The sequence below is a fragment of the Pagrus pagrus genome (genome assembly GCF_965226575.1).
Source record: "Pagrus pagrus genome assembly, chromosome: 16".
Lineage (NCBI taxonomy): Eukaryota > Metazoa > Chordata > Actinopteri > Spariformes > Sparidae > Pagrus > Pagrus pagrus.
Window position 1 is genome coordinate 14617168 of NC_140200.1, and position 12812 is coordinate 14629979.

General features: G+C 40.3%; 1 protein-coding gene across 1 annotated transcript in view; it reads left to right on the forward strand.

Annotated features, from left to right (window-relative positions):
• Positions 1-209: 209 nt before the first annotated feature.
• Positions 210-12812, forward strand: part of kcnk3a (potassium channel, subfamily K, member 3a) — a 29368-nt gene continuing 16765 nt past the window's right edge. The window contains exon 1 of the mRNA XM_084377171.1: positions 210-568. Within this exon, the coding sequence (XP_084233297.1) occupies positions 286-568 (283 nt within the window). The 5' untranslated portion in view covers positions 210-285. The remainder of the gene's footprint in view (positions 569-12812) is intronic.

Genomic DNA, 12812 nt, shown 5'->3' on the forward strand with positions numbered 1-12812 from the left:
CAAAAGAGTAGTCAGTATTTTTGCAACGAGGGTTAAACTGGGATACACAGTGCTGTCCCTGAGGGGCGGGAGCAGGGAGAGAGAGAGGGGTGGATGGATGGATGGTGGGTGTGCAGAGGGGGAGGATTCCTCTAGTTGGAGGGAGGGGTGGTGCTGAATGAACAGCTCCTCGGCTCATAAAGTAATCAGAGAGGCTCTCCGCTCCGTCAGAGCACCATGAACCAGCCCAGCTCCCCGTCCTCCAGACCCGCGCTGACTCTCCGCCCGTCCCCCTGACACTCCACCATGAAGAGGCAAAACGTGCGCACCCTCGCCCTCATCATCTGCACCTTCACCTACCTGATCGTCGGCGCCGCGATCTTCGACGCGCTGGAGTCCCAGAAGGAGAAGGGGCAGCGGCTGCAGCTGGACCTGAAGAAACAGGACCTGCTCAAGACCTTCAACTTGTCCACGGAGGACTTCGACGAGCTGGAGAGGGTGGTGCTGCAGCTGAAGCCGCACAAAGCCGGCGTGCAGTGGAAATTCGCCGGCTCGTTTTACTTCGCAATCACTGTGATCACGACCATAGGTAAGAGATCATCAGCTGGATCACCTCTGGGAACTTTGTCTTTTATTTTTTGTCAAGGGGGAAAAGTTGTTGTGTTGAGTTAAACGTCGATTTCTGCGTGATCAGACGCATTTCCATTCCTTATGAAATTAAATGTAGGCTGTATTTAACCGAGGGTGTTGCTTTGAACCAGCAAGACTATAAATCACACAGGGGAGGTAGCACATTTTGTTATAGTTTGAGTTATAACCCAAGATTGAGGATATTCAGAACAACAGATGAAAAGTAACATACACCTGCATCTATGAGGAATATGCTATGTTAAAGTGCTCAGATAGATATTTACTTAAACTATGTAGTTTTGAAAGAAACTCCAACTCTAATCCAAACTCAGATACATTTATCTTTTCCATAACTGAATAAACATCTTTCCTACCTTTAAAGGGGCATTATGTAGTGTTAGAGAAGAAATTCAAACTCAGAATTTTATTTACAAGCTGTTCTCAGAGGAAAATAAGGTCCCCAGAACACTGTTTGATGCTAGAAAGGTGGCAGGGTCCGACACATGTACACAAAGTGAAACAGTATGAAATCGTGTTGTCCTTTAAGGTCAGTTTGTTTATTCAGTCATGAAAACAAATATTTTATTAACATTAACTATAGCTGCCAGACGAAGGTACCACAAATTCTTACGTAAATTTAGCACTCAAGTAAATGTACTTATAAAACATGCTCAAAGGCACATAATACAATGTGATACAACATGTTACAATGATGCCACAGATGGAGGAAATACCATAAAATGTCATTTATAAACTTAGTGTTAAGTACAACAGGTCTATCAACTGTATTTTAAGAATATGGTCCTTAAACCAAAAACGTATTCAACCACTGAGTCTTATTATATCATTCTTCCTTTAACTTGTAACTTATATCATTTATTTACTCATATTATTATCTGATTATTATAACAACAGTAAAGAAAGTTAGAAATACCATAAATGAACTTTCACAAGTTTTCCATGTCTGCACGAGGTGTTGGAGGCATCTTGAAACCCCATTACTGCAGCATCAACATTGAGTGAGCAGTTTAATTTGCCTCAAAGTCAAATCTGCAGAGGGACGAGTGAAGGATGGTTAAGGACAAGCCTCTCTTAAGTATGCAATTCAGCTGCTCATAACTAAAGGTTGTGATGAGAGAAGATGCTCCAGGAAACTTGAGTTATGAGACATTCATTTGCCTCTTCTCCTTTGCTCTTACTCATTATTCCTGCTCCAAAAGGCCTCATAAGAATACAAGGCCTGCAGCTCTTTACTCACTTTATTACACAGCCTTCAACATAAGCCTGTTTGCTCTGCCGTTTGCATAACACTCTGCTTGCAACCACAACTCCAAACTTAACTTTAATTCTACTTTAGATATTGTAGAACGAAACATGAATGGACTTTGGTATATGACGGCTACAGGAAATCGTTGTTTGAGATTTATGTTGACATGTTTCATGTGCAGAATGTGATTGGTTGCAGACTTACAGCCGCTCCCTATATAAGATGGCTTCTCATTGCAACAATCTATTTGCCTGTTGACTGAAATGTCACCAATAAATGTAGTTTTGCAAGTTTGACAGTGAGCAGGAGCTTGTCTGCAACTTTTGGTCTACTCGTCCCTGTCCTACGCACCTGGCTCATGAATCAATGTGCAAAGTATTTTTGTTTTTTCTATTTTAAAGGCCGTACAATTGACATATAAAGATAGAAGATGTGTTTCCACCTCCTCCGACTGTACAATTGTGACGCCCGTCAACGTGTTCACGTTCCAACCCATGAGTACTCAGTATTCTTGGGTTGGACCACACCCATCTTCAAACATGGCCTTCTTTTTGATATCAGCTAAGTACCAGTAAAGTTTCATGACTGCATCTCGCAGGGTTGTGCTGACAAAATCTGTCCTCAGAGAGAAAGACACACAGACAAGGTAAGACAATGATTACAGCTGCATCAGAGTGGACAGGAATGATTAGAACTGGGTTACAGTGATACGCAACTTAGAACAAATGTGGGCCAGCAGCCCAGTCGGCACGGTGTAATATTAGCAATTAGTGTTTCTGCAAACCACAGATACATCTACAATCGTGGCAAACGTGGCATATCATGTTCACATTATATGCTTATTAGCCACCTTTCACACACAGGAGGTGGAAGGGACATTGGTGGTGTTACTATAGCAAACAAGGCTGCCAGATGGCCGACCGCTGTTGCAGTCACATCAGTGGATATTTTTAATGACAGGAGTTTTTTCAGATGACCTGCAAACATTTCCATGCAGTCACATCATCTCCGTCCGTGATCGTGCTGACCAAAACATGACGTCTCACTAACCCTTACCAAGTGGTTTCTGTACATAAACCTAACCAGAGCATAGGCACAGCGCTGTGACGAGAGAAAAAGAAAATTCAATCCAAACAAACGTTAAGTAGCAATATAAAGACACATTCAGTCTGAACTTATCGATGGTTTTGCAGAAACGTACTTGCTGCTAAAAGTCATTCTGGCGATCAGGTTAGGGGCAGGGCCTGTACCTACCGGCTTCAAGCATTTCTTGCTAGGACGACAGCCATTTTTGAATATGGAGTTTATAATGCAGCCAGCAACCAGGAGGCAACTGAGATGTTTTAGCTTCACTTTCAGGGAGATGTCATGTTGTCCATACAGTCAATATGCCGCACCTTTCACACAACACTTTGCGACTTTGGCCCGACAGCGACCGCTGTGGCCACAAGTGGTAATCACAGGACAAGAGCGCATTGAATTCTCTGTAATTTCTTATAAAAATCTGCTTTTTTAAAGACATCATGTTTATCTGTGGCATGCTAAAACACAGTGCAACAGGACCACAAGTAGTGTACTCATTATTATCGGTTATAATGTACGGCATTTATCTTAAGTTAGCTAGGGTTAGCAAACATTCACCACCATAAACTGCTGGTGGAGGCTGTGTTATTTGTTCTTACACAGTCTCGCAGTCTCTCCTGAACATCTTCTTTTCATCTGTTTAGAAGCCGTTCTTATCACCACCTCCTATCTGAGCCTTCCTCTGGTATTTAGTGACCGGGACAGTTGTCAGTGGTGACCTGTGACTTGTAACCCTATCAGATGCAGGCAACTAATTGCACACTAACCCAACCCCGGGTGTCTGTAACCGCATTCTGTAATTGTGAGTCCACAGGCTGCTACAAACACAGTGATTGGCATTGCAGCCTGCCATTAAGTATTAATGACAACACCAGACCCTCACTGTTCCACTGGCCTCCTGGCACACGATATTAACACTGTAGATACTGTACTGTACACAATATCATGCAGCCATGTCTTACAGTAAAGTCTAAACACATGACCACAACTTATTTAAATTTTTGTGACAATAAAAGAGAGGCTTAACCTGTCTCTGTCACCAGCAGAGGTATTAAAAATAGATGTAAACCTCTTATTTCTTGTCATATTCCTAGAAATGATGTGAAAAAATTGTTTGCTTTATTAAGGAGCTACTACGAGGACAAATAACATCCTGGAAAGCCATGAATAAAGATACACCAGAGTTCACATGTCTACACTGCACAACCGACAGTGGAAAACAGTTAACACATGACAAGATCTGGCCCCAGCATGCTCTACTAATAATTAAACATAAGTGAAGAAGGGAGGAGAAGCTACAATCAGTAATCAGTCATCACTTTCCACAGAGGAAAGGGGAGGCGGGGGCAGGGTGTCCATTTACTCGCCAACTGCGGGGGAAAAGGTTGGAGCGATGTGAGAAACATCACAAGGGAGGGGAAAAAAATGAGCTCAAGATGGTGGGAGCTCTTCTGTGCGGTCGTGATGAAAGTCTGCGGGCTACAAACACTGTCACCCTCCTCCGGGGGTGCACATGTTGTAACCACCACGTCAGTGTAGTTCAAGGTCATTGAGAGACACTAGTACAAATAAGGCATGGCTCACGTCCTCTGTGTGTTATCTGATGTGCTGTATGACATCTGATAACTGCAGGAACATGTGAAGCCAGGACATGTGCCGTTGTTCTTCGGCAGCTGGCTTGTGTTTTTTTTTTTTTTTTACAACATGTTGACATACAGTTGTCTCTGTACGACACGCAATATGATGTCAGGGTATGTTTATGCAAGCTTAATTGAAGAATCAGTTCACCCAAATTTTACACACACTTTTTAGTAAGTAGTATTGAAGAGTTTAGGTCCAGCTTTAGACATTTCTAAGGTGAATTTGAATTTTGAATTTGAAATTTTTTTGGTGACGCTAAAAGATTGTGTCACATCTGACTTTGCAAGATCAGAGTTCATGTCCTGTTACACACCTGTGATCAACCCAAACTTATGAGTGTGAGAAAGGAAGTTGTTGTGGACAAAATATGACCTAGTCCATAAACATTTGCCACATCAGATATATTTCCACTGGCAGTGGTGGTTTTTTAATGGTTTGTTCACCTTCAGTGTAGCAAGTTTGACTGGGATAACTTGTGTGTATTTGTGTTATTTACCTCAAACAGTCAGATTACTTTACTGTACATTAGCCTTAAACTAGAGAGCGACTGTTTGTGTGTTTAAATTCAGGTCAACTCTCACTAAACTCAGCACTCACCAGAGACTCTGGTTGTCTGTCATCTTTTCCCCCTCTCCTTTAAGCGTTACACGTTATGCTCATGAAGTAAAGTACGTTTCCCCCCAACAATGGAGGTCTCATCTGTGGATCACTGCTGCAGTCAGGTTGATAAACAGGAGTGAAGATATATCCAATCTTCAATCCCAATGGTTAAAAAGTAATCTCTGATCTCTCTCTGTGCCCGACTCTCTCCCCCAGAGGTTCATGGCACTAAGTAGCAGTGTTTTTTGCTTTGTTTTGATGGAGAGAACACTGGCGGCAGAAGTTACATAGATTGCGTTTAAATGTAGAGAACTAATCGCCTAATGTTGATGGTTTTTTTGTGCATGAAAGGCTTGTTCTTTTCCTCATGTTGATAGGGTTGTGCGTATTACAATATATATTTATTTTTAAAACAGAGGACACTCAGCTATGTCTAGTGGCGTCTTGTGGTGTCTTGTGGTGTCCGTGGTGGTGAATGGAATATTGTTTGTGGTACTCACAGCATTAACATTGCAATAATCCCAGACCTCATTGTGAAAGTTTTATTGGAACTACTTTCTACCAAATGAAAATAGTCCTTAGGTGTGTTCTGACAAAATGTTTTTTTTTTTCCAAATTCAGATGAGCGGACCCTTTATTAATGTTTTTAATGTTGTGCAGAATGAACACACTGTGACTTCTTTTTGTCTAATATCTAATCTCTGAGGTCATTAATTTTTATCTTAGGCTCATAAAACAAAACTCCTTTTAAGAATAAAGTCTCCATGTGGTTCTAGTTAGAAAAACATTCCTTCAAAATCACCTGCTTTGCTTGGTTTTTTATTATTGTGAATCACCTCCTGTTAAATAGCTTTTGTGCAAAGATCATTTGGCCGTTTGCCTCTCCTTTATTAAGTAGACATGAGCTCACAGTTTTGCTTATCGTCTGTAGTCTATGAAGAGATTATAGAAACTGTTGCAGAGGGAGGAAGAGCGTACAAATGCATTTAGGGCATGCAATCTGTACGAGTCGCTATAATCCAGCCAGTGTTGAAGCCTAGGACTGTTGAGGAAAACCAGCTGGTTGGTTTCGGGCAACGCTCCTTTATCACAATAAAAGAGTCCTGGATCAGAGAGATGAAGCCCTCCCAGCTCTGGTTTAGATGCTCTGTCACCAGCAGTACATCAGCGGCTGATGTACTGGTTAGCTACCAAGTGTGGAAGCACATTAGTGTTTGAATGTGATGCAGGCTGTCCCTGAAAACCAGCAAGCGAGCTCAGCAAATCCTCTCTGGGTCAGTGAATCTAATGTTTCTATATGTGGATGAACACTTAATAATATATCTGATCATTTTTTCTATTTTCATCACTGACACAGACTTTGATTTGGTGGCAGGCATGAATCCATTTTCAGCCGTTGCATAATTAGAGGGCATGTCCTGAATTATTAATGGTAATTACTTACATTAGTATCATCATTATTATTCAGTCAGCTTAAGAGGTTAGCCCAGTAAGTGGTTGAGTGCACAAAGAATATATCTCTCACCAGCTACTCCACACGGACGCCTATCACCACCAGACAGACAGAGGGAGGTGGATACTCCAGCACTTCTCACAGGAGGCTGTTGGCATTGACAGAAAAAGAAATGTACATGGTTCTCAGACGACGTATCCTCCTGGCTTTGGCAATCCTATGACTTTTCCTCGACACCACCAGGAGTTTTACAGTTGTAGCTCAGAGTCAAAGGTTTCAATGACTTGATGGGTATCAGTGAAATCTGGTCCAGACTTTTTAGGAGGAATTTCAATGATTTTGGTGATCCATTAACTTTTTATCTAGTGCCATTCTCTGGTCAAAATTTCAGTTTGTCCTTTCGTTTATGGGTAGGTGATCTGGACAAAAAATGATATTAAATAAACACGTTTCACTCTTAACTCATCACATACAGCCAATTGGTCAGCTTCAAACTATGACACTGTTCTGCAGGTGAATGGCTCTGGGATCAAGGTAGCAATAATACCTATGCAACGCCTAGTTAGACTTTCAAAATAAAGCTTGTTGACAAACAATTATAAGCAGTTATTATGAAACGATCATGGTTTTGTTAGGTTTAGGCAAACCCGAAGACCAAACTTAGGGTTAAAATAATACGTAAAATATACGTTTAGTCGCGTTAGTTATGTGTAGTCATTAACTTAAGTTAACTTTGTTACGTAACATAATTTAAAAACTTTAAAAGTTCTTTGGCTGTTGAAACACAGAGAACTGGTTCCAGAGCAGGCACTGGCGCCGGACTGGCACCTGAACTGCCAGGGTTGAAAAAATGTTTCTAGTCTTACCATTCAGCTCAAAGCTCCTGCGCCTAATTACAGCTTTACAGAGTCTGCAGCATGACTTTAGTTTCTTGTCTTGTTTTCTAAAGTTCCCTGTGCAGTTTGTTGTGATACTTTGTGATCAAGACCAGAGCTTTGATGTTGTTAAGTTCATTTTAACTAGCAGGGAAAAACTACAGAGGCTTTTGAATTGTTTTACTCTCCCAAGGAACTTCCTTCTTTCATTTCTCTCTCAGTGACACTTCTTATAATTCAGTCTCTGAAAGAGTCATTTCAGAATGAATGGTTGATAATCACCCGGAGAAGTTTCAGTTCACAGTTTAATTGAATTGAGGCTGAACCGATCCCCGGCACTGCTGCTGTGTTTTAAGTGATTTGGGAGATAAGATAACTGTAACTCTCTCTGGTGCATGCATGAAAGGCCCCGAATCAGAGTAAATTACCTTGCATAACCCAATGTCGTGCTCTGCAGTTAGGCACTGCCCCCCACACTCATCATGCACACAGTGAGATGTGATGTGACATGGAGCTGTTTGCAAAAAAAACCCCAATACATTTTCATCAAAAGAAGCTGCAATTGATGCCAGTGTATGTCTTTAATTTCACAACAGACTTTAGACATGCTTTAAGGTCCCAGCGGTCACAGGACAGACTGTGCGTGACATATCTGTGCATGTTAGCAATACGCTAATTAGCATCGGACTCTGCCTTTGAGTCCAGGCTGCTGCAGGGCTGTCACTGAAGACTTAAGGAGATGAAAGGATGACTAAGCTCTCTTTGTTTGATTTGCCCAGCTCTGTGTCACTAAGGTTACAAGAAGATCATGACTTCAAAACAAAGACAGCGTGCAGCTGAATAAGGCACACTGGTTATCGTGAGAGAAGAGGTCACAGAAGGAGTTCTCCACAAGAAAGTTGAAAGACATATCAGCACAAAGTATCTCCGTGGGTTGTTCTGTGGCTCTGCAGAAGTAATTTAAAATAGCTCTGAGCAAGTTGCCATGTTGGCAGGCTTGGATAAATATATTGTAATGACAGTAAATGTCACTGCACACAACATACAGAGGGGATCACAAAGGCTAAGAGGTTCAGTTGTGTTGATAAGTCAGCTTCACTCCAGGAAGCGTTCATCCGCTGCTGTTGGTATAAACCTTTTTGGCTTGTGACCCTTTAAAACGATATAAAGTCAGCTCACAGCCCCTTCAGGGTGTCATACTGCATTTTCAGGAGATGTGAGCACTTCATGCAAGAAAAGGCAGTTCTTTTATTAACTTTTGATAATTTTAGAGGCTTGAAGAGGTATAATAACAAAATAGATGAGCGCATATTTGAACCTAAACTGTGATCTTTCCCTGTGCAAACAGATTTATTCATCACCAGTGATTTGAACTGCTTTAGACAAAGGATGTGGTCCAGATTGGCAGTGTCTGACTGGAAATTACGCGTTTTTCAAGAGGGCATATTTTGTTACTTAATTTTGTTATTTAAAAATGGAAATAGAAAAAGATACATTTACTAAAAAATGAAACCGCCGATGTGTATGTTAGCAGCGATCTCTAGTGGCTGTAGTTATTATGACAGGAGCAAAGGAAGAAGTCAGGTGACGTATATATATATATATATATATATATATATATATATTGGAGTGTTTACAACCATTACTAGTGGTGGCACAGGGATACATTTGCTGCCTCTCCTCATGAACAGGTTAAAGTTACCAACTGGCCAAAATCCCAGAGTCTGGGTGCAGTTTTTTGTTTACACCTGAAATGGGACATTTTTTTGAACAAGAAGCTTTTCACCTGCGCAGCCTGGGAGTTTTTAATTCCTTACTCCAATGGTTTGATGTCTTTTTTATTATTTTATTAATCTACGTTTGACCATTCCCTGTAGTTATTGTTTCAGTTCGTGGCATTATAGTAGCACCAAGACAAACAATGTTAGAGGAGTAGTTCTCTCCTGTTGCCACATTATGTTAATTGTACGTAAATTCTTGCTTCTGTTCTTATATGTGGTAACTTTGATTTGTTTTTTCAGAAGTTCACTGAAGTTTCTGAACTAAGTGAATCTGAATGAGCAACATACTTTAATGAAGACAACAAGCGCTCCAATAGAGTGGATTTTAATAGGCTCTTCTGTTTTGTGATCATAATGACTGTAGTAATTGAATAGGGTAAATACTACAGAGCCACCAGGGGAAGTTAAACACACCATAACTCAACAGCTAGTATAAATAATTAGGCACAAAGCAAACAAAACAAAACAAAATGTAGAGAGTGTTTAATGAATGTTGCGTGTAATTTCCAGCACTTTAAACATTCAGGCTCTTTAATTAAATGCCCTTTTAAGCAATAATGCTCACACTTTTGTTTAGGTACAAACTGAGCGTGCAGAGAGAAACATCCCCAGCTATTATTGGCTGAGAGCTTGTTGCTGTTCTGGATCTGAAGGAGTAACGTCTGAGAAAGTTGATAGAAGTGACTCTCATTGCTGCTGCTGCTCCGTTCACATGACCAGCCAATGTTTACCTATTGTACGCCTGCTTTATGCTCCGTGCCTCAATGGAAAGTTGAGTGCTTGCCTGACTCACTAAACAAAACACGACTTTGTATTTATTAGACTTTATAATCCAGCGAGGCTGACTGGAGTTTAACCAAATAAAATAGTACACAGTAGTGAGATGTGAATCTCTCTCACTTGAAGTTTCCTACTGATTCCCTTCCAGAGTATAAATAGACACTGTGAGACGTGTAAAGTCTCAGCTACACTGGCTCGTGGGAGGTTTATTTGATTAGAAACTCTTTTCTCAATTTTTTTCTCTGAATGGAAGGATGCCTACAATCTCACGTCCTGGACTATTGAATTATGTGTTTCTCTACAACCCTGAGCTTTTAGTGAGTGCTAGACATAGCCGCTCGATTAATGTCCTAATCCTTCCAGTGGAAATTTGAGATTAACTGAGAAGCGTCCCAGCGCTCCAGACACTAAAAATGCGTTACAACTCCATCAGCACTGTAACTGTGTAATGGAAATATACTGGCTCAGTTTACACGAGTCATTATTACATCAAGATAATTCTAGCGTTAATCCATATTTTTGTTGTTGTCAACAAGAGTGAAACCAATTATGTGTTAGTCAATCTCTTGTCAAGTACCTAGTCTACAATAATTATAAAAAAAACAGCTAATTAATTTTAATTATACTGTAAAACTGCAGGGCACTGTAGTTTTTAGCAAATAAGACAAAAACTGACTGGTTTTGTCAGTGACGATTTTAAGAACCATTTTTCCACTAGCACGTTTGGCCATGCAGAGTCAAACCGAGCCGATTTGTTTTTCCATCACTGAGCCACGCCAACAATGGACCTGCCCTGGAGTAGGGCCAAGCTGGGCCCGGGCTGCGCTGACGTCTCGTGACTGCAGCCAACCCGTGTTTGTAGCTCAACCATCATCCCCTCCACCGCCTAGTATAGGTTAAGGTTTAGTATCTTGCACACGGATACTTCTACATGAAGACAGGAGAAGCTGTTAATAGGATGAGTTCATGGTTGTTTTTTGTCTTTTCTTGGGATTTTTGACAATAAAAAATATATAACCAGCATTACCTTTTAATATCTATGTTTTAAAATATTTACGTTGTCTATATTGTTGTTGAAAATCAGTGTACTCAGTGTAAATCATCATGGAAACTACACTGAGCTGTATCAAAGATCATCAGCGCTCACTGTCTGACTGAGACACAAAGGGAAATGAGAAATAGATGTGCACGTCTGTTCAGAGTCGACTGAAAGTGTCATGGGGCTGTCTCTTGAATAAGGCTGTCACTGTGTTTCTCCTCTCTTGACCTGAAAAGGAAAGGTATTGAAGACTTGTTCAGTGTGCAGACAGTTCAGTTGGGATGTGATTCCGGGAACAATGCTGGTTATAAGACAGTGGCTATTGTGGCTGTTTGTCTTTGCAGCACAGTAGAGCAGAGATAAAGGGAAGGTTCAGAATTCATACAAAAAGCACCTTCTTACTTTTAATTTGGTGAGTGAAAGTAGTTTGGGGCAATAGTTTGTTTATAATAATTTGGCCGACTTTTTGAGCATTACTTTCCGTATACACAGTGGTGAAAGTGATAGTTGGTACAACCTAAGACTGAGAGATACTACATTAATAAATCAGTAGATAATGATTCATTCATAAAAATCTGTGAATCGATTAACAATGAATCAGCAGTTGAGTGGCAAAAACAGTCACTGCTCAATACTTACTAATTACTTAATCATTAGTTACTGTTTTTTTGCACTTTAAAGTGAAGTCAAACAATAATAAGTAGTTACTTAGTACTAGAAAGTCCACAAAAAGAGTTACTAATTATTAAGTAAACAGTAATTAATGAGTGTGCCTTTAAACTAAGTAATTAGAAATGAATGAATCTACATGTAAACTGACGAGTATTATGGCTCACTTAACTTAGAGATACAAAAAATAGAATAATGATGCACTAATTAGTAAGTAATGAGTCTATTACTACTATATTTACTGTTTCACTTTCTGTGAAGGTTCATAAAAAGAGTAACTAATGATTAGCTAATCATTAGTTAATGAATCTCTTTGTTAACTACTAAGTACACTGTAATGTTTCACTTTACTTGAAAGAACACAACAAGAGTAACTAATGATTAAATAAACAGTAATTAACGAGTCTGCTTGTTAACTACTTTATGTAAAGTGGCACAAAAAGAGTTACTTATGATCAAGTATTTAGTAATTAATGAGTCACCACTAGTTTTTGTCACTCAGTGGCTTGTGAAGAGAGTGGTCAATACATAAATTCACAGATGTTTGTGAACTAATCATTACCTAATGCTTCATTAACATACTATCTCCCAGTCTGTTCTCTTATCTACTATATGGTCCTCAGATCAGTTATTCAGGAACTACTCATTAGCGGTTCATTAGTTATTAGGTAGTTCCTGATTCTTTCCTTACCCGTTCCTTATAGGAACTACTCACATTTCTGTGTACCTTATTGTCAGGTGTTACTCTTAAAAATCACCAAAAAACCCACAAATGATAAGTTTTAGCCCTGTGTAAGATGCATTCCAGAGTACAAAAAACAAAATTACATCTATCCTCTGCTGCAGATACACAACTAGTCGCACGACCACACCAGCAAAATTCTCCCTGAGGAACACACAATGTCATGAAACTCAGCCCTCACACACATTCCTCTCAGGGAGCGCGGGGGTTTATACCAACCAGCTGACTGTTGATTATATGCCCACAGCACTGAGCTGTCTCCTCAGCGCCCAG